The 22,312-nt window shown below is 38.9% G+C and overlaps 1 protein-coding gene across 6 annotated transcripts in view; it reads left to right on the top strand.

Annotated features, from left to right (window-relative positions):
• Positions 1-270: 270 nt before the first annotated feature.
• NF1 (neurofibromin 1) overlaps positions 271-22,312 on the top strand; it is a 228,507-nt gene continuing 206,465 nt past the window's right edge. For all 6 annotated transcript variants that reach the window (XM_063109114.1, XM_063109113.1, XM_063109109.1 and 3 more), the window contains exon 1: positions 271-645. In XM_063109114.1, coding sequence (XP_062965184.1) covers positions 586-645 — 60 coding nt within the window. In that variant the 5' untranslated portion in view covers positions 271-585. The remainder of the gene's footprint in view (positions 646-22,312) is intronic.

Here is a 22,312-nt window from a genome sequence, read left to right as displayed (position 1 = left end):
AGACTCTCGCCGGCTGAGCCCAGCGCTAAGTCTTAGGTGAGCCCGGCGGCGTTGAGGGACGCGCGCCTCCGGGCCCGGAGGAGTTAGGTGACGTCACCTCCAGGAGGACTCGCTTTTTCATTAATGAAACCGGCCTGCGCGGGCGCATGCGCGGCAGGCCCCCTTCCCTCTCGCTTCCCCTCCCCTTTCCCGGCCGCGCTCTCAATCCCCAGCTCGCTCGCTCTCCCTCTCCCCGGGCCGTGGAAAGGATCCCACTTCCGGTGGGGTGTCATGGCGGCGTCTCGGACTGTGATGGCTGTGGGGAGACGGCGCTAGTGGGGAGAGCCACCAAGAGGCCCCCTCCCCTCCCCGGGTCCCCCTCCCCTCACCCCCTCCCCCAGCCTCCTTGCCAACGCCCCCTTCCCCTCTCCCCCTCCCGGCTCAGCGCGGACCCCCCATTCCCACCCCCGTGGGAACGTTCGGAGCCTGCACTCCTCAGCCCCTCTCCTCGCCTCTTCCCTCACCTCAGCCCCGCTCCCCGCCCTCTTCCCGGCCCTGGGCGCCGGCCGACCGGTCCCTCCGCCGCCTCCCGGCCGCGGGGAGGACATGGCCGCGCACAGGCCCGTGGAATGGGTCCAGGCCGTGGTCAGCCGCTTCGATGAGCAGGTAACGGGCCCGTGGCAGGCGGGAGGTGGGAGCGGAGTGGGGGTGGGGACGGAGTGGGTGAGGGGAGGAAGGAGCGGCCGCCTCCCCCGCGGCTGCCTCCGGCTCTGGAGGAAAGGAAGGGAAGGGGGGATAAGTGGGGGTGGCCAAAAGGGGAGGTGCGGGGAAGGAGGGGACGGCTGGGAGCTCGGGCTCCCCTTCTCTGCTAAATCGGGGGGTGGGGCCCTGGCCCTGACCAGCTCTCCGACCCTCCATCCCCTTTATCTCAGCCCTTCCGCTTGCTGAAAGGGATGAGTGACCTGGGGGCGTTTCGGGGTCGCTCCATCTGGATTTCATCATTCCCCTCACTTTTTTTTTTTTTTTTTGAACGGAGGTGGGTAACGTTTAGGTTCCCTCCTAGCTGGGGGTGACTGAAGGAACCCTAAGGCCTGTCTTGTGTACCCACTGTAGGAGAACGATAACATCCCGCCCCTCCCCCCGTTTCTTCAGCTTCCTCTCTTGGAGGGGGGAGAGTAGAAGAAAGCAGGGAAACACAGGTTTTTCTTACTTTCTGCTCCATCGTCTCATCCTGCCCCGAGAGCTCCCAGTGCACACTGCATCTTTTTGATGCTCCACACGGGCGTCCCCCCATATCCCGATGACAAGATTGTCTTTTACACTGCCGTTTGCAGTGGAAGCCGTGTTCTGAAATATTTCCCTCTTTTTTCCTTCCTTGATAAGTGCAGTCGTCTTCTCCCCCCCCCCCTTTTTTTTCTTGCCAGTGGTCTGAGGATGTGAGTATTGCTTTTTTGAGTGGGAATCTTGGGGAATAAGGGGAGAAGGGTGAAAGTGAGAAACTGCATCTGAGCCACCAACAACAGACAGCAACGACAGCTGGGATGTGGCCCTGGAGCTGATAATTCTGCTAGTGTTTGTTGTTGTTTTTGACTCTTGCCTTTGGTTGACAAGAGAACATTCATTGAGAATATTTGGGATGGAAAAAAAAAGTTTAATAGTTTGGGGAGGTGACTTTTTATCCCCTGAGTTTCACACACTAAATCCTGGGGCTTATCAGAATGAATGCACACATAGTGGAAATTTGTGTGTGGAAATTAGTTTAACTTTGTATTGCTGTGGGTAGTTGGGATGGTTTAAAGGGATGCTTTTTTTGCAGCAGCACTTCTACCATGGGCTTCCAGTGATGAGGGAATTGTTTAACATTGAGTCAATCTATTCTGTTTATGGGATATAGTCACAAAACTGATTATGGGAGCTGAAGGAGGGGATGCTCCTCTTTCATTTGATCTATAAACGTTTTTTTACAGGACTCTAGTGTTTCTGACCTACGTGAAAGCTATTTGGGAATAGGCAGAGGAAGTTGAGAAGAAGCTACGTATGTGAAATAAAATTACAAAGCTGACAGAGACTTGAAAGAGTTGTTTTACTGGGTCCAGGGGGAATCAAGCTTTTTTTTTTTTTTTTTTTTTTTTTTTTTTAAATTACAGCCAAGGCATGTGTATCTTGAACCACTTCAGTCCCCAGGGAGCATGTGCATGTCTAAAGATGGCAACTCTGTTTATGATTGAATTGATGTTTTGGTTGGACTTCTAATATTTGTTGATTAAAGCAGAAATGCATTACTGGCCATTGCTAATCACATACATATTGGACTCTGGGTATTGCTCAGCAATGTGGTGCAGTATACCCAGTTAAAAGAAGTGGTAGTCCATCCTGGCATTTTGAGCTCAAATCCTTGTTTCCAAGTGGGTAAAGTAAAAAATTCCTGTTCTGCTGATATTGCATCTGAACCTAATACTGGTATTTATGGCCTAAGTTGAATAAGTGTTACTAATTTTGGAAGTAATCACCTCCTTGATTAGGGAAATGGCAGTTGCAAAAGTGGACAGCCAGAAAGCTGAATGTATCACTTACATTTTCTGCCTCTCCTTAACCTGACTTTATAGTTCCAAATAGTAAGTTTCTAAATTGAAACTGGAAAGTTTTAGGTGTGTAGCTTTAAATTGTGGCTCATTAGCCCAGTTTCTTAACAAATTAGAACCTTCTTGCATACCTCACCTAGCGCCATATGCCTCATCAGTCCCTGTAGGACTTTATTTCTGAAAGGGAGTAAGGGTAAAATATGGATATTGGAAGTATTTTTTAAAAAAGAAATTGAGAAAAGGCATCCCAAAATGATTTGTTGTAAATATGTTCATTTAAAGCACTTATATTTTCTTTTTTATGGGGGTGGGGGGTGCGCTCTGGCCAGTACAGAGATCTGAACCCTTGACATTGGTGTTATAAGGCTGTGCTCTTAACAGCTGAGCTAACCGGCCAGCCAGAGCACTTATATTTTCTGTATTTTGTCAAGTGATAACAGTATATGAAAGCCAAAAAAAAAACCTTTTTGTTTTTGGCACCTGGCTGGTACAGGGATCAAATCCTGGACCTTGGTGGTGTTAGCACTGTGCTCTAACCAACTGAGCTAACTGGCCAGCCCTAAAAATAACATTTTAATGAACATGTTGTAGAATAAACTCTGATTTGTTTATTTATAATAGCATATTGGTTGTTCTTATACATTGAATGCTAATCGGAATGTTCATTGAATATGTAGTATACAATTCACAGTATAAAATGATTGGCAAGTGTCTTTGAAGTTTTAAACCACATGCTAATGTGGCCAAATAGATTTGTAAAACTTTGAAGCTATTTTGGATTTTAAAAAAATCTCCTAACCTGGTCTTAAAGCCTGGTCTGCAATTTCTATAAGGCCTTATAAGTTGAAAATGAATACTGTTATGGTGAGGGATATTTTATGGTGAGTGAGAAAAAAATGCTTATTCTTTATTCTGAAACTCATCTTTTAAAGAAATTTCTTCCAGCTGGCCCTCAGTTTTCTGCACTCTCTCCCTCCCTCCACCTTGTCTAGAATGTAATTTAATTTAGTCTTTCTTTATGTGAGCTTCTTCCTTTTCTCCTTCAAACTTACTGAGGTTTCCTTTTCCTTGGAAATCAAACATTTACTTGGTCCTGCAGCTTTCTCTCTGTAGACCAATCCTTTTCTTCCTTTTGTTGCCAGATACCTGCTGCCTCTACTATTTATCTACCCATTTCCTTTCTAACTCAGAAAACTAGCTTCTGCCTTTGCTTTTCTTCTGGACTGCTGCTTTGTTGAAAGTGATACCTTCTGGCAAAACATAGTGGTCTTTGCTCAGTTTTAACAACACTGTGATCTTCCCTTACCTCTGGAAACCAGGCTCCTTTAGTTCCCAAGACACAATATTTTCTTGTGTGTGCATTTACAGATCCTTATATATCGATGTTCTCATCAATCCTTGAACAGATGTGCTTTGTCTGTCATACCATGCCTACCCATCACTGAACTGGGGTTCCTAAACAGGGGTCTGAGTTTTGTTCTGTTTTTCACTGCCTCTGTCCATATGCTAACCATTAGTTCTCTTATAGCGCCTATATTTCCTCATCTGTCAAAAAAGAATTGACTGGAATATCTTTGTTTCTTTCATGTTTAAGTACTCGATGATTTAAATATTTTAATAGTATCTGTTTGTTACTCAATAGTCTATTGGGTGCTGACCCCACTTAATTTACCATACTATTTCTCATGATGCCTCATCATGAGAAATAGTTCCTGGCAGGTTCCAGGCAGGTTGGTGCAGTCTCCTCCATATACATCATGTTTATTTCTGCTTCTTGGCCTTTGTTTATGCCTGTCCCTGTTTCAATGCTTCTGTTTCCTCCTCTGTACTTTTCTAAGTCCTGTCCATACTGCAGTGTTCAGCACAAACATCATTTTTTCCATGAAGTCTTTTTAGATTTAAACTCACTGTATCTTCTTGGTGTCCTTGTCACCTGGGGTTTTCGACACAGCTTAGCTTTATTTTATTTTCTCTTGGTTTTGTTGTTGTTGTTTTTAATCAAATAGAGTATAAACTTTCTGAAACGAACCTCCTGGTAGAATTCTCTTATAAAATTCAGTGTTTGTGATAGCCTAGATTTTATAGCTTAAGTGATATTTTAGTTAATGGGTAAAAAAAAAAAGTATGCTCAGAGGAGGAACTTATTTATATTTTCTCCTACAGAGCAAACATTTTTTTGAATCATGTTTCAGATTTGATTAACTACCTTTGTGATCTTGGATTTGTCACTTACTGTTGTAAGTCTCTACATAAGGGAATTTTTGCATTAGTCTGATAGGATAAAGAATGTGAAACACTTTGAAAAGTCTAAAATTATTCAAGTATAAGATTCATACATTTTCTTTATAGCTTACTGATTATTGTGTTTTCACTAAATAAGGGAGAGTGACTAGTCACTGTATATTCCCTGGTATCTATCTTGATAAATACCTTTCTTTAGCATTCATTGTCAAATACTTTTAGGGTATTAATAGCATACTTCTGTAACAAATGGGTATTTGTAATCGATCTGTTTTCTTGCTATATCTTTTAATTTGTGGCATACATATAATATGGTTCATCAAGTTTGGGAAGTATAGAAAGATGTTATAAGGTGCTATGTAAATTAAGCCAGAAATATTGTTTTATTTTATTTTAAATGTTCCAGATTTTTACACTAATTTTATTTTGCTTTTTAACCAATAGGAATTTAGATTCTTTTCCTTAATCTGCTTTTAAAAAAATATGGTTTAGATGGTGAATTTTGTCCCTAAATGAAAGTTTAGTCATAATACAGTGGTAAGTGTGCCTTATTTTTACATCTTTATTCTTTAAATTACTCAGACTGCTATGGGCATTTTGGTTTTATCCTTTAAATTTAGTGTTCTGTGATTCTACGAGGGGTTTTCAAAAAGTTCATGGAAAGATTTGTATTTTAATTTTTCCATGAACTTTTTGAAGTATTCTCATATATAGGTTCTATATAGTTACATTATAACAACTTGTTTTTAAGGGTAACCAGTGTTTTAATTAAAAACGTGTTTTGCACGTGTTCCTCAGTATTCTTCATTGGGAGTTGTGTTCGTACGTGTGTATCTGTATAAAACAAGGAACAGGAGGTGTAGGAAGGCTCATTTTTTAAAGGAAGTTTAAGGGGGAGAATGTTCTATAGAAGTGGAAGGGGAGGTTTGTGGTTAGCTTAAACTGTTCAAAGGCTTAGAATCAATACTGAAGTAGAATATGGGCATCCTAAGCTATTTCTTTGCAGAGGATTGACTTGTGTTTATAAAAGCAATGGCTTGTTTCATCTGACATCTTTTAGAATACCCCATTTTCTTGGGGGTGTGGAGGAAAAGATGAGACAGTTTATTTTTACCTTGAAGAGAAGAAAATTCTTTAATATTGTAGTGACTGAACTAAATTTAAGGTTTTGGCAACTTGCAAATTTCTATGGGGTAGAGCCTTCAGTAAACAGAGGTTCTGCTGAAGAAAATTTTAACAGTATAGAATATAAATAATAACTGGTATTGATAGTACCCTCACTAAAGTGTCTTAAAGTGCAAGCAGTAGACAGTATGTTTGACCACTTCAAGTGTTATATGCCTATGATATGTAGTTATATACTTTGAATATAATAGTGGCTTTGAGCCATTTACTATAACATGAAAAGAGCTTCTATTGTGACAAGAAAGCTCCAACTAATATGGAATTCCATCCTATTATAATGAAGAATCGGAATTATATTCTAAAATTTTACATATTTTTTTTTTAACCATAAATGGTACTAATTACTTTGCAGTAGCAATATCTTGTGGTGCAAACTTCCAGATTGCATATTTTCTTTAAGCCACAGTCTGGCACTCTTTTGGTTTGGTTTAGAATTGCCACTGCAGCCTACAAGTTGTTGCCTGCCCTTATTCATATTTTATAGCTTTGAGGGTCTTATCCTATTGAATTTCAGAGAATTTACTTAATTTGTCTAATGAAATCCTTCCCTCCTCCACCTCAACACTCCCCTCACACCTCCCCGGACTAAGTCCGCCTAAGTAGGGTAGTGTATCTAGTACAAGAGGCATGAAGTTAATTTAATGAATATAAATAGCAGGACTTTTTATTTATTTATTTAGTAAGTTAGTTAGTTTTTAAAGATGACCAGTTGGGCCGGCCCGTGGCTCACTCGGGAGAGTGTGGTGCTGATAACACCAAGGCCACGGGTTCAGATCCCTATATAGGGATGGCCGGTTCGCTCACTGGCTGAGCGTGGTGCTGACAACACCAAGTCAAGGGTTAAGATCCCCTTACCGGTCATCTTTTAAATAAATAAATAAATAAAGATGACCAGTAAGGGGATCTTAACCCTTGACTTGGTGTTGTCAGCACCATGCTCTCCCAAGTGAGCGAACCGGCCATCCCTATATAGGGATCTGAACCTGCAGCCTTGGGCCTTGGTGTTATCAGCACCGCACTCTCCTGAGTGAGCCACACGCCGGCCCTAAATAGCAGGACTTTTAGGAACTTACTTTTAAGGTACTTTAACTTTGTTTTTAATCATAATTTTATATCCAGGTAATGACTTTTTGGGTAATAATGGCTCATTACAATCTCATGTGATCCTTTTCTGTTTAATTGTTGACAGATTTTTCTTGGGTAGTCCTCAGTAATTTGGGTGTGAGAATAAAACTCTTACCACCCTCAAATTTGTCACAGCATGCTATGTAGTAAGAGAAAAAGCTCTTGACTGTGCAACTTGCTTGCAGTATGACCTTGGGCAGGTCACTTAACCTCTCTGAATGGCAGTTGTGTATGTTTTTATCTTTCAAATGGGCATAATACCTGCCCTCCTCACATGATCAGCTTGTTTAGTGTCTTAGATGTGAATCTTTTACATGAAAGGCAGCTGTAAATAATCATAAAAACGTATTACCATCTGTGCAATATTTTTTCTATCCCTTCTTTATAGTTTTATGATTATTCTACTCTGCATGAGAAAAAATAAAATTAGAGAGGCAAAACAACTTGTTCATGATCATATGATATGCAAAACTGAGTTTAAACTAGAATGGGTGTCTTAATCTTTAGATCAGTAACTTTTCAATAGAGGTACAAAAAAGGTTTAAATTTTATAAACAGATAGCACAAATATGTAAAATGAGGGGTGTGTTGTTGCTTCTTCACTCAAAGATATGTTACATTTTGCCTCTTAGGTTCATGTTATCAGCACCGCACTCTACCGAGTGAGCCACGGGCGGGCCCTTTAGGTTCATGTTAGATAGAGTATCTGTGAATCTTTTTGGATTGGTTTTATGTTGGAAATAGATGTAAGTTTTAAACCTTATATCCTTGATTTCATTATTTGTCATTCTCCTTGTCACCTTATCAAAGCTTCTCTGGTTGCTAGAAGTTGTAACATTGTTTCCCTTTTATTTACTTTTATAACATTTTATTATACTCACTATAGATTTGTAGGTGAGGAGAGTTGAATTCGGAAGGTGAATAGAATTGTTAGAATACCAACAGGAATATACAATTATAAATATGAGATTATATACTTATTTCATTCTTTTTATCTCAGCATTGCACAGTCCAGTTTTGTAAAGTTGTTTCTGTTTTTCCACAATTTTTAAAAAAAAAATTTTTGCAGTTGGCTGGTAAGGGGATCCCAACCCTTGACCTTGGTATTGCCAACACCATGCCCTAGCTGAATTAACTGGCTAGCCCTTTACTTCGTATATCTACTTTTTCAGGTTTGTCTTCTTCCCTAAAAAACGCTGAAATCCTTCATCTTGTCTTTTAGAATATCTTTTCTACTGACCTATCTTTACCAATACCTTTTACTTTTGTCCCACCTAGGGGGAAATGTTGTGCAGTTATGCGCCAAGCAAGTCTTCCTTTTGGCTAATTGAGGTGGTGGTATTTCCTGTTATGTTTCAGTTTTTGGCCTCTGATAAATGAATTTGCAGTAGGGAGTGGGAGAGATAGTAGGTTTTGTTTTGGTAAAATGTTGGCAGCAAAGATCAATGAAGACCTGAGCTCTGGTTTCTGCCCTGACACAAACGACCTTTGTGAATTTTGAGCCTGTTTTATATCTTTAGAACAGGAGAATTTGATCTGATAGTCCAAAACTTTCATAATTCTTAAAATGGATTAATTTTTATTTCTTTTTTCTTTTTTGAGCTACTTCTCAGAAAAAATAATTCCGGTCACTAATTGATTAGTCACAGATCCTTGGTTAGAAGGAATCTGAGATTAAGTCCTACTTCTGCAATGGCCCTGACAGATGATTATCTAACCTCTATTTGGACGCTAAAAAACAAAGTAGTGAATTCATTTTCTAGAAATATGGAAAATGCAGGAAAATCACAAAAAGTAAAGTCATGTATAATACTGTGACTCAGAACCACTGTTAAAATTTTGTTGTATGTAATTAAATGTGCTTATTTTGACTACCTGGGTTTGAATTCCTGCTCTCTACTACCGCTTAGGAGCCCTTGGCCAAATTACTTAATCTCTTCAAGCTTCCGTTTCTTCACTTGTAAAATAAAGTCAATCGTAGTAGCTATCTCACAGAGGTGGTTGTGAGATTTAAATAAGGAAATATATGTAAAGCATGTAGCAGTTTCTGGCATGTGGAAGGACCTTAGTAAATGTTAGCTACTATTATTGCTAGGTTGTTGGAATTGAATGAGATACAGTGTTTTGTAATCTGCTCTTTTAATTTAATATAATGTGAACACTTCCCATATGATTACATTTTCTTTTATATTGTTTAAAACTTTAAAGGATTATATGTAGTTTTAGTTTTTTCTTAATATTTTAAAAATACAATTTGAATTTTCTACGTGGATCATGTAATTTTGCAATCAGAAAAATAATAACAAAGTAAATAAATGTTATTTAAAATAAAAACTGTGGCTAGAATGTATCAGTGTAAAATGATAATCTGGAAGCCCCTGGGGTCTTGAGAAGAGAGGATGGACCCTGGGCCTTGGCCCCGCCCACCGCCAATCTGCAACCCCACCAAGCAGGTCCTGTGAAGATGGGCTGGGCCCCAGGGCCTTGGCCCTGCCCACCACAACCAGGCTGGCCACCGACCTGGAGTCCGTTGTGAGAGGGGGGGGTGGGCCCGGGGCCTTGGCCCCACCCACCATGATCCACAACCTGGCAGGCCACGGAGCCGGGAAGCCACCTAGGGTCGTGAGAAGGCGGGGTTGGGCCCAGGTCCTCACCTGTCCATGTAACCAGGCCAGCCAGATCCCTAGCTGGAAGCCTCGGTTGTGAGAAGTGGGGTGGGCCGGGGGCCTTGCCTGACCCACTGCAATCCACAACTTGGCTGGCCATGGATCTGAGCCCGGAAGCCCCCCAGGGTTGTGACAAGGGTGGGTGGTCCAGAGGCCCTCAACTGCCCACTGGGATCTGCAACCAGGCCAAGGAGCCCAAGCAGGTAAGCCCTCAGGTCGTAGGAAGGAGAGGGGTGGGTCTGGAGGCCTCAGCTCGGCCCACCACTATGTAGAACCAGGCTAGCCACGGGGCCAGGAAGCCCCCCAGTATCGTGAGAAGGGGGGGTGGGCCAGGGGCCTTGACCTTGCCCATGCAACCAGGCCAGCCACAGAGTCTTACCCGGGAAGCCCCAGCTGTGAGAAAAGGGGGTGGGTCCGGGGGCCTCTCCCCACCCACTGCGATCTGCAACCAGGCAGGCCACGGAGCCAGAGCCCAGAAGCCCCCTGTTGTGGGAGCGGGGAAATAGGCCCAGGGGCTTACCCTTGCCCACTGAGATCAACAACCAGGCTGGTAGGGAGCTGGAGCCCGGAAACCCCTGGGGTTGTGAGAACGGGGGTGGGGGGTGGGCCAGGGGGCCTTGGCCCATCCACCGGGATCTGCAACCAAGCCATCCACGGAGCACAAGGCGGAAGCCCCCACGTCATGGGAAAGGGTGGGGGGGGCTGGGTGCCTCATCCCACCCACTGCGCAACCAGGTCGGCCACGGAGCCCAAGCCGGAAGCCCCCACGTTGTGAAAAGGAGGGGTGGACTTGGGGCCTCGGCTCACCCACCAAGATCCACATCTAGGCACCTAGGCAACCAGGCCGGCCACAGAGTCCTAGCCGGAAGCCCTAATTATGAGAAGCCGGGTGGAACTGGGGGCCTCGCCCCACCCACTGTGATCTGCAACCGGCCGGCCACGGAGTCTGGAAGCCCCCGGTGGTTGTGAGAAGTGGGTGTGGGCCTGGGGTCCTGGCCTGCTCACTAGGATCCTGGGATCCGCAACCAAGCCTGCCACAGGGCCGGGAAGCCCCCTGGGGTCGTGAGAAGGCGGAGTGGGGGGGGGGCTCGCCCCGCCCACAGCGGCCAGGCCGGTGCCAGAGCAGGAAGTCTCTATGGTTGGGGCGGGGCGTGGGTCAGCCCTGCCCCTTTCCTCCCTCCCGCCTCTTCCCCGCTACATCTTAGAATGTACTCGTTAGCCACGTGTGCTTCTGTGGGGTGTGTAATTTATCTGCTCATGTCTTTCACTAAATTTCTGCTTAGATTTTTCTAATTCGTTTTTGAGTTCCTTTTTCATTAAGGATGTTAATCTTTGTTAAATTTGTTCCTCATCAGTTGACTTTAAAATTAATTTGTGATGTTTTCCTTCATTTCTATGTTGGGAAAATAATTTTCTATCTATAAACATTAAATAAAAAAATTATAATTTTAGTTTCTAGCAGTGTAAGGTTAGCACAGGATTAGGACCTGAGTGAGGTGAATATAATAATTTAATTAAAGTACAAGAACTTGTTTCCGTGTCTTTAGCACTGTCTAGGTGAGGAGACCATGACCTGCGCATAAGAGCAGTCTCCTTGTCAGTTCTGTGGGTTTTAGGGATTTCAGTTATGGTTAATATGGTCGTACCACACAAAATATAACCAGTGTCATTAAAATACATTAAGTTAAATCCTTTTTTTCTCATACTGTTATAAATAATACGTGATATGCAGTCTTATTTAGCCTTCTGGGTGACCAGGGATACTACATCTTAAGATGGCCCATTCCATTGGTAGACTTGTAACCCTTAAATTGAGCCGCCTCCATCTTATCTGATCAGAAAATATTTAAGTGCCTACTATTTCTGTTAGATGCAGGAGCATTGTGGTAAATGCTAGGGAAATAAAGACAAGACATGGCTCTTGGTTTCAAGAAACCTAAAGTCTAGTACGGGAGAAAAACAATAAGAAAATTATGGTAAATATTATGATAGATTTATAGAGTACAATGGAAGTATGTAAGAGGACACCTAACACATCTAGCAGTCAGGGAGAGCTTGTCAGAGAAAGTGATGCCTTAACTGAGTTATGAATCTTGCAGGTTCTTGTAGGCCATACTAAGGTGTTTCAATTCTCTTTTGAAGGCTTTGGGCAAATATAATTTCATTTTATAGTTTATCTTTTAGTGAGAGAAGTTGTAGAATATAAAAAAAGGGGAAATGATGGAATGAAGAACTATAGGAGGTAGAAGAAGATGGGGATCTAAATTCAGGTGGAATTAGAGACTGAGATGGTAGAGAAGGAAAGAATGGATTTGATTTATAATAGCTGTTGGAGGAAATGAGAGAGAGCAATTTAAGGACACTTAGCTATATTGGACAGTATTAAGGACTCACCTGAATTTGGAGACCATATCTTTGTTATGGTCATAGTCGCTGGAATTGAGGAGATCAAGGAAAGTTGAAGACCATGTGTTGGATAGGTGGGCCACTTTGACACTGAAGTCACCTAGATTAGGGTTGCCAGCTGGAGTAAATAGAAATATAGGATGCCTAGTATGTGTGAATTTCAGATAAACAATAAATTTTTAGTATAAATATTTCCCAACTATGGCATGGGGCATACTTACACTAAAAAAAAAAAAAAAATTATTCATGTTGATCTGAAATTCAAATTTAAATGGGAGTCATGTATTTTATCATGCAACATTAGCATAGATGGTGGTGGATGTAGGTTAGAGAAGAAACTTAGCCAGGAGCCAAATTTTTGTGATGAGGAGAAAATATCTAGAAGATTGGTGGCTGACTGTGACAAGGTTTGTTAATGAATAGTACATGAGTCATGAGCTTTAAGGAAGAGTGGATTTTAATAAGAGAGTAGAACAGTTTGGAATTTGGCCTTCTTGAGTCTTCTGTTCATTGTTTCTAATTCTGCCATCTATAACTCGACAGAATAAGTTTGTCCCTCTACTTTAAAAGTATTTGAAGACATGGGATATTCTACAGAATAGCTGACCAGTACTCTTCAAAACTGTGGTCATAAAAACAAGACTGAGAAACTACCTCAGATTGGAAAACAATAGAGAGACATGATGACTGAAAGTAGTATGGTGTTCTGGATTGGAAACTGGAGCAGAAAAAAAGACATTAATGGAAAAACTGGTGAAATCCAAATGAAGTCTATAGTAAATCGTATTTATTATACCAATGTAAATTTCTTAGTTTTGATAAATGTACCATGGTTATATAAGTTTTTAACATTAAAGGAAGGTGGGTGAATAGTACACAAAAATTCTCTTGCTTTATTGCAACCCTTCTGTGAAACTAAAATTATTTCAAAATAAAAAGTTAAAAAAAAAGAAAAACTGTACATGGGGTGGGCAGAATCATTCATACCGAAAATGTGTCAACTAGCCATGACTATGGCATTACTCTTTGGATGTAAGATATCATTTCATATGTAAGAATTAAGACTTGTACATCATTAAACCCAAATTAAATGTCAAAACAAACAAAAGTATTTGAAGACAGATCTTAAGTACTCCCTAGATCTCTTTTTCCCACCCCCTCCTGAAAAAGTTTTATTTTTCAACCATTTCTCAAAGGACATATTCTCAAGACATCTCACCATCCTACTTGGTGAGACCTAATTATGAGGGTACTTCAGAAAGTTTGTAGAAAAATAGAATTAAAAGGTAATATGAGTCTTTCCATGAACTTTTTGAAGTATCCTTGTAAATGGCTTAAAAAATGCTGAGCTTCAGGTATATTATGTTTTAGGTATTCCTCTGATTGCCAGTGCAGTAAACCTACAAAAAAAAAAATGTTAATTGGCATGTTTGTGTTTTTTAAAATTTTATTATGAAAAATTTCAAACAAAAGTAGAGAGATGATTATAAATTAATCCCTGTGTATCCATTACCCAGCTTCTACCCAGTATTATTTCGTACACACTCCTATTTCCTGTTAACCACCTCTCCATTATTTTGAAGCAATACTATGTATTATTTCAGCGTGACTTATTCTTAACTCATGCTAACGTTAAGAGCTATATCATATAAAAACAAAATTCAATTAGGAATCAAAAGACTTAACTTTGAGTTCTAATTTTCTACTGGAGTGAGTTAAACTGGTCAAATCAAGCTGCCTGAGCTCTAAATTCCTAATATATTGAAGAGTGTGCTGGTTGTGGAGGGGACATAATGCTACCTGCCCTTTTTCATGGGGTCTTTGAGAATCAAAGATGAGGTATATGTGAAAGTACTTTGTAAACACTTGATTTGGAAGCAAAAGTGTTTTACACAGGTGAGATTTCATTATCAGTAAATCATCTGCATAATAATAAGTCTTAGAATTATCTGAATGTTGACATTGTCTGTAGTACTGAAATCACCTTTTCACTTTTATCCATCCCTGCATTTTGACAATTGGAACAACGTTTTCTCATTTCCAGTCTGGCTCCTTTCTATTTTTCATGACTTCTCAAAGTACACTGACAACATTTCTCTTATTACATTCCCAAGTTTTCATCTGTACCCTTGGATTAATTCATGTACACTTGAATTCAGATAAAGCAGGTTGGTGGGCTCTTCATGCTTTTTCTAAGAATTCCGATGACTCTCAACAATGCTTTTCAAATTTGAAGATCATTTTGTTTTCTGCTAGAACAATTAGAAGTAAAATTGAGTTGAATAGTTCTGCTTTTAATCACCTGTTGGTATTATACCATGGACTCTACTGGTTTTTGTCTTTCCTTCCTCACCTTCTTGATCCTGATATATTTTTAAAAACCTTTAAATGTTTTAATGTTTTATCTTTAAAGTCTCTAGTTATTCTGAACTTTTAATAGTTTTAACTGTTTCAACTCTTCTATCAATTTGTTCATTGTATGTGTATAGTGTACATTCTTTCGTAAATGTCCTTATAAATACTGAGCTTTGGGGGAGGGAAGAGGAGGAACAAATGATGCAGGCCCATTAGTTTCTTTAGAAATTCCCGCTTACCAGATCACTTAAGACTCTTGTTAAAAGTACAGATTTCCTGGCTCCACTAAATGTCTTTGAGTTCTAGAGGTGTGGACAGTTGTTGTAGTTTAAAATTTTTCAGCACGTCATTTTGATATGAACCTGGGTTTGTAAAAACCACTGCTGTTATGATATGCAGGGAGACTTCAGCTTCTGGCTAGTATTTAGTATCACAGTACAGTCATCTGTATCATTGCAACAAGTAAAAAGGAAAAACTGGATGAACTTTAAGAATCAATGTTTAAAAAATATTGGAGAGCTGTGGAAGTAATGAAGACTAGATAAATTAAAATTCCAGAGATAGAAGAGACTTTTGTAGGTGAGCAGAGGATTGCTGATATTTGCTGACTCTGGACATGTACTGAAGAAAACAGATGAATCAGAGGTGAATTGAGTCTTACTAAGACTGCAACATAGCCTCGGCCCAGTCCAATTCCTGATTGGATCAGTCTCTCTCATTCCTTTTGTCTAATAGAGGAAATGGAGATCTCTCACTGGGAAGGTATATTTTGGAGTTTCTAAGGTTCTTTCATTTGCAATATCCAGTATACAATTAACAATTTCTAGAGATGTGGAAAAAGTGGAAAAATATGATCCATATTCAAGAAGAAAAGTAAACTATAGAGGCAAACTGAGAAAATTGAAGTTAGTAGACAAGTACTTTAAAATAACCATAATATGCTAAAGAAAATAAAGGAAGGACAAAGTGGATGAGAATTTCCACAGAGAACTGGAAGTTATAGAAAGGAATCAAGTGGACATTCTAGGAATCAAACATGCAATCTCAGTTGTTTAAGATATTTCATGTATAGTTTAATTAGAATACTTTGGTTCAAGACTCACTCTACCCTTTGCCCTACTCTTCACTGTTCTAAAAAACAAACAAAATGGGTTAATTGATTATATACTATTTAAGTTCTATGAGTCTGTTTTGTTCATTGCTGTATTCCCAGGGCTTAGTACAGTGCCTGGAGTGTTAGAAAAATAAGACAGAACAAAACCTCTGCTACCACTACCACCACAAAACCCCCACAATATCTGAAATTAATTATTCACTGGATGGGTTTAATGGCAGATTGTACACAGCAAAAGGCAAGACCAGACAACTTGTAAACAGATCAATAGGAAATATTCAAATGGAAGCACGGAAAGAAAAAAGAATGGAAAAAGTGGACAGAGCCAAAGAGACATGTTGAACACTGTAGTCTAATGTGTAGTTGAAGACCAAGAAATAGAGAAGAGGGATTACTGTGGAAGCAAATACTTTTAAGAGATGATAGTAAAATGTTTTCCAAAACTGATGAGACATCAACCCACAGATTCAAGCAGTTAAGCAAACCCTAAGCAGAATAAATGCAAAAGAAAACTACTTAGGCGTGTCTTAATTGAACTGTTGAAAACTGGAAACAAAGAGAACTCTTAAAAGCAGCCAGAAGGAAGAAAAAGGCATTACTTCAAAAGGAACAGTAATATAACTGATGGCTGACTTTTCAACACAACTGTGGAAACTGAGATATAATGGAAAAACATTTTTTAAATGTTGGAAGAAAAACTGCCAAGCTAGAATTCTGTTCCCAGCAGAAATATCCTTCAGAAATGAATGTGAAATAAGGACATTATTAGACAAACAAAAGCTGAGAGAATTTATTACCAAAGGAAGTTCTTTAGTTGGAATGAAGATGTCTCAAATGGAGGTACGAAACTGTAGGAAACAATGAAGAACAGTCAATTGGGAAAGTATATGAGTAAATGAGTATATGAGTAAATATACAAGAATATTGCCTCCCCCCCCCCCCCGTTTTAGGAACTTTATTGCTTCTTACTATCTAGAATAATAGAATTTCTACAGCTTTTATATTAAGGTAGAATTGCCATTCAATGAATAAACTATTTATTTAAGTGTATAATTTGATGAGTTTTGATATACATATAAGTCTGTGATACCATCACCACAATCAAGATAATGAACATATATTACTCACAAAAGTTTCCTCCAGCCCCCTTGTAATCCATTCCTACCTCCATCCCATCCCTAGGAATATTTAAGCTGTTTTTGGCTCAATGGCTATATTACAAATTGTTTATCTGTTCACCTGTTGATGGATAATTGGAGACAACCCAGGTTTTAGCCACTACAAATAAAGTTGTCTTGAAGATTTATGTAAGTGACTGTATGGACACAAAGTTTTTCTCTTGAGTAAATATGAAGGAGTTGAATGGTTGGGTCATATGGTGGTGTATGTTTAACTTTTTAAGAGGCTGCCAAGCTGTTTTCCAAAGTGATTGTACCATTTTATAGTAGTATATGAGAGTTCCAGTTGCTCCACATCTTTGCCAACACTTCTTTTTCTTTAATTATAGCCATTCCAATGTGAATTTGAGAAGACTTCCAGGCTTAAGCCTGGCAGCTAAATTTCTACTGCATCTTCATGATGATTCTAAGTTTGTTTTGATCTGCCTCTTTATTTTTTTATGAATGAAATTCTCTTTCATTCAGCCTAAGTAACCAGACTATTAGTACATGACTAAATAGCTCAAGCTTCTGGCTTGAACTGAGTAATGTTATAAACTTAGCACAGTGGCAGGTGCTTGAACTGTTATAAATGCCATGTTACAACTAGCACATAGAATCTTTGCCATTCAAAAACTTCTTAGCCCCACCAAGCAGGTCAAGGATGGGAATCTTTACTGTGCTGACTTTTCTTCTGCAATTTTTAAATTTATTAAAATTTACAAATTGTGAGTTGTGCTAGAATATTTTGTTGATATATTCTTAAAATTTTGAATCCCAGCGGTAAACATAAACATTTAGCTGTGCCTATTTGACTTTATGGGAAGGCTAACAATCACATCTATAAAGAGCTGGTTAAACATGTATATAATATTTATTCTCAGTCTTTCAAAATCCTCATCTTATTTTCTATTTTCATTTTTAACATCAACTACATTATTTCTTCCCTTAACTAGAAAAAGGGATGATTCAGAAATTTGGCTGATGACTTTCAAAATAATTGTGTTAGGAAAATAATTTTCATAAGTGGAGATAATTGAAATATCTAAAATGATAAGCTGGAGGCAGCTTGTTTAGTAGGTGCCTTAGTCCACTTGGGCTGCTACAACAAAATACCATAGACTGGATAGCTTATAAACAACAGAAATTTATTTTTCACAGTCCTGGAGACTGGGAAGTCCAAGAATAAGGTGCCATCAGATTTGATGTCAGGTGAGGGTCTCTTCCTCATAGATAGTGCCTTCTAGCTTTGTCTTCACATGGTAGAAGGAGCAAACAAGCTCCCTTGCACCTCTTTTATAAAGGCACTAATCACATCCATGAAGGCTCTGCCATCATGACCTAAACACCATCTAAAGGGCCCCACCTCTTCATATGATTGCATTAGGTATTAGGTTTAAACATATGAATTTTGTGGAGGGGAGAGGAGGACAAATATTCAGACCATAGCATTCTGCCTCTGCCACCCCTTCCCCAATTTATGTCTCTCTCACATGCAAAATATATTTATTCCATCCCAATAGCCCCCAAAGTCTTAACTCATTCCAGCATCAACTCAAACTAAATTCTAGTCTAGTCTAAACATCATCTAAGTCAGATATGGGTTAGACTCAAGGTACAATTCATCCTGAGGCAAATTGCTCTCTGGCTGTGAACTTGTGAAATTAAACAAGTTATATGCTTCCAAAATATAGTGGTAGGACAGGCATAGGGTAGACATTCCCGTTCCAAAAGCGAGAAATAGGAAAGAAGAAAGGGGTAATGGGTTCCAAGCAAATCTAAAACCCAACAGGGTAAACAACAAATCTTAAGGCTCAAGAATAATCTTCTCTGACTCGATGTCCTGTCTTCCAGCCATGCTGGGGTGGGGTTTGGGCCTCCAGGGCCCTGCCCCTATTGCTTTGCTGGGTGCAGCCAACATGGCAGCTTTCATAGGTACAACTTCTTGCCAGGTTTTCCCAGGCTGGAGTTGCATGCCATAGCTGTACCAATGTGGGGTTACTGGGATGGCCCTGTCCTCAGAGCTACACTAGGCATTGCCCTATGGTTACTGTCTATGGTGGCCTCACCTCCATGGCTCTGCTCTGCTGAGCATTGCCCTAGTGGGGGCTCTCTTTGTGGCCCCACCACTGTGGCAGTTCTCTGCTTGGGCCCCATAACTTTAGGTGGTATCCTTAAAAGTCTAGGTGGAGTCAGCCACACCCACAGTTCATTGCACTCTGTGTACCTGTGGAGATGGCACCACTCAGACGCCACAAAGGTTTACTTCTGATACCTTCTGGAGGGGCGGCCACCTCTTGTTCTTGGACTTCCCAGCCTGTAGACTGTGAGAAATAAATTTCTGTTGTTTATAAGCCATTCTGTCTATATGGTATTTTGTTATAGCAGCCTGAACAGACTAAGAGAGAAATTGGTACCAAGAAGTGGGGGTGGTGCTATAACAAATACCTAAAAATGTGAAAGCAGCTTTGGAACTGGGTGATAGGTAGAGGCTGGAAGAGTTTTGATGTGCATGCTAGAAAAAGCCCTCATTGCTGTGAACAAAGCCAGAAGGACAATTCTGGGGAGGGTTCAAAAGAAGAGAGCTGTAGACAAAGCCTCAGTGTTGCTAGAGATTACCTAAGTGGTTGTTTGTTGGTAGAAGTATAAAAGGGAATAATACTATAGTTATTATTCTCACTTCTTTTGTAAGCATCATTTTTTTGTGTATGTCACTCAGTTTTACTGCTATACAGTATTTCATTATTTGTATATACCACAATTTATCCATGCTATCCATGAAGAACATTTGGATTGTTTCCAGTTTTTTGCTACTACTAACAGTGCTGCTTATGAATATTCTTATAAATCTCTTGTGCATATGCAGGAATTTAGAGTCTATATCTGGGAGCAGAATTGCTTATTTATGGGGTATGGACTTGTTCAGCTTCACTAGGTAATGCCAAATTGTTTTTAAAAGTGATTGAATCAGTTGACACTCCTACCAGCAATGTATGTGTTCCCGTTCTGGGTCCTTGCCAATGCTTGCAGTTGTCTGTTTTTAAAATTTTTATCTATCTGGAGGGTAAGGAATGCTATCTCATTGTAATTTGAATCTGTTATTTCCTTGACTACCAATGAGGTTCAGCTTCTTTTCAGATATTCATGTATCGTTTGTGTTTCTTACTCTTTGAAATGCCTATATATATATTTTTTTCTCCTCATTTTTCTATTTGTGTTGTTTAACTTTTCCTGATTAATTTTTATATGGTTTAGATCTACTTGATATTTACATGTGTTGCAAATATCTTTTCCAATTTATGATTGGAGTCTTTAAAATCTTTATCTTTTAAAGATTGAAGTTCTTGATTTTAATGTAGCTGAATTTGTCATAAAGCTTTACATTAAAAAAAAAAATTATTTCTTTTCTTCCCCAATGTCATTAAGGTAATTTTCTATATTATTTTCTAAAAGTTTTTTAGTTTTCACTTTCACTTTTAAGTCTCTAATCCACATTGAATTACTTTTGTGTAATGATCCACTTTTAATTTTTTTTTATATAAAGGATAACTGATTGATCCAGCCTATTTATTGAGTAGTCCATTTCCCCTCCGGTGATCTGCAGTGCTTGCTTGGTTGGAAATTAACTTCCTTTATATGCATGGGCTTAGTTTCTGGGCTTTCTATTTTGCTATCTGCCCTGGTGCCAGTAACCCACTTGATTATTTATCTTAATTACTATGGCTTTATAGTCTTGTATAGCAAGTCTTTCAACCTTTTCTTTAGAGAAACTCATAATAATACTTTTCCTTATTTTTAGAATCAGCTTTTATTATTGATTTCCACGAAAAATGGTGCTGGAATTTTGAATGGTGTTGCATTGAGTCTTTGGATCAAGTTGGGGAGAATTGATTGACATCAGTTTGATATTGAGGCTTCCTGTGTGTCTACTTAATTTTATCTTTTGAAAAACTTATTCGAGCCGGCCCATGGCTCACTCGGGAGAGTGTGGTGCCGATAACACCAAGGCCACGGGTTCGGATCCCATATAGGATGGCTGGTTAGCTCACTGGGTGAGTGTGGTGCTTACAACGCAAAGTCAAGGGTTAAGATCCCCTTACTAGTCATCTTTTAAAATAAAATTAAAATTAAAAAAACTTATTCTAATTAAGTTTTATAATTTTTCCTTATATAAAGAACTTGTACATCAGATGTCAGAATTTTTTCTAGAATTTTTTTGTTGCTATTTGTACATGGTATTTTTCAAGTTTCATTTTCCGATTGTATAGAGAAATGCAACTAACTTTTGTTTTCTCACCTTTGTTGACTAATCTCAAGATTCTTTTGGATATTCTGTGTAGACGGTGAATAATCTGCAAATAGTTGTGGTTTTGTTTTTTCACCCTTAATATTTTTTTTCTTTTTCTCTATGCACCTGTTGAGGTTTTTCATTGTTGAATAGGAGCGATGATAGTGGGCATCTATGTCTTGCTCTTTTAATCTTAAAAGGAAAGCTTTTATTATTTCACTACTAAATATATTGTTTGCTGTAAGTTTTTTTTAAAAACATAAATGCCCGTATTCAATTAAGGAAGTCCTCTTCTACTTCTATATTGCTGAATTTTAAAATTCCTGAGTGGCTGTTGAGTATTATCAAATGCTTATTCAACCTCCATTGAGGTGATTATATAATTTTTCTTCCTTTTGTTTGCTTATGGCAAATTACATTGTTTTCTGATTTATAATAATTAAATTAACCTGTATCTTTAGGGCTGTTCTTGGTTGAAATGTATAATTTAAAAAAATTGATTGCTGGATTAAAATTTCTAATATTTTGTTTAGGATGTTTACATCTATGTTTGTGAATATGATTGATTTGTAATTTTCTTTTCTTATATAGTCATTTTCTTGATTCTACGTCAAGGTTATTCTAGCCTTGTAAAATCAATTGGGGGGTTTATCTTTTTATGTTCTCTACATATTTATATAATACTGGAGTTTTATGTTGATTTAAAGTCTGGCAGGGCTTGCCTGTAGAACCCTCTGGGCTTAGTATTTTCTTAGAGGGAAGATTTTAAACGACTCATTTCATTTTTTGAATTGTTGTCCCACTATTCAGATTCTTTTTTCTTGAGTCAGTTTTGGAAAATTGTATTTTTCTAAGAATGTCTATTTCAACTCAAGAGTTGGTCATGATATCTTTTTATGATCTGTTATGTCCTATTTTTTACTCCTAATTTTTATTTATTTCATTATTTTTTCTTGATTTTTTTTCTGTTTGTGTATTTTGTTTTTATTTTCAAAGATCCATTTCTTTGCTTTGTTAATTTTTGTGTTTTCTGTTTTGTTAATTTTGCTCTTATCATTTTCCTTCCTTGGGTTTATTCTACTATTCTTTTTTGCTGACTTTTTAATCTTATTTTCAGTTGGGGTAAAATATACATAACATAAAGTTTACCATCTTAATTATTTTTTTTTTTTTACAGTTCAGTAGTGTTAAGTACATTCACATTGTTGTGTAAT

Source organism: Cynocephalus volans, chromosome 10 (assembly GCF_027409185.1).
Source record: "Cynocephalus volans isolate mCynVol1 chromosome 10, mCynVol1.pri, whole genome shotgun sequence".
NCBI lineage: Eukaryota > Metazoa > Chordata > Mammalia > Dermoptera > Cynocephalidae > Cynocephalus > Cynocephalus volans.
The sequence above is the reverse complement of the archived record's forward strand: the minus strand, read 5'-3'. Positions and strand labels throughout refer to the sequence as shown.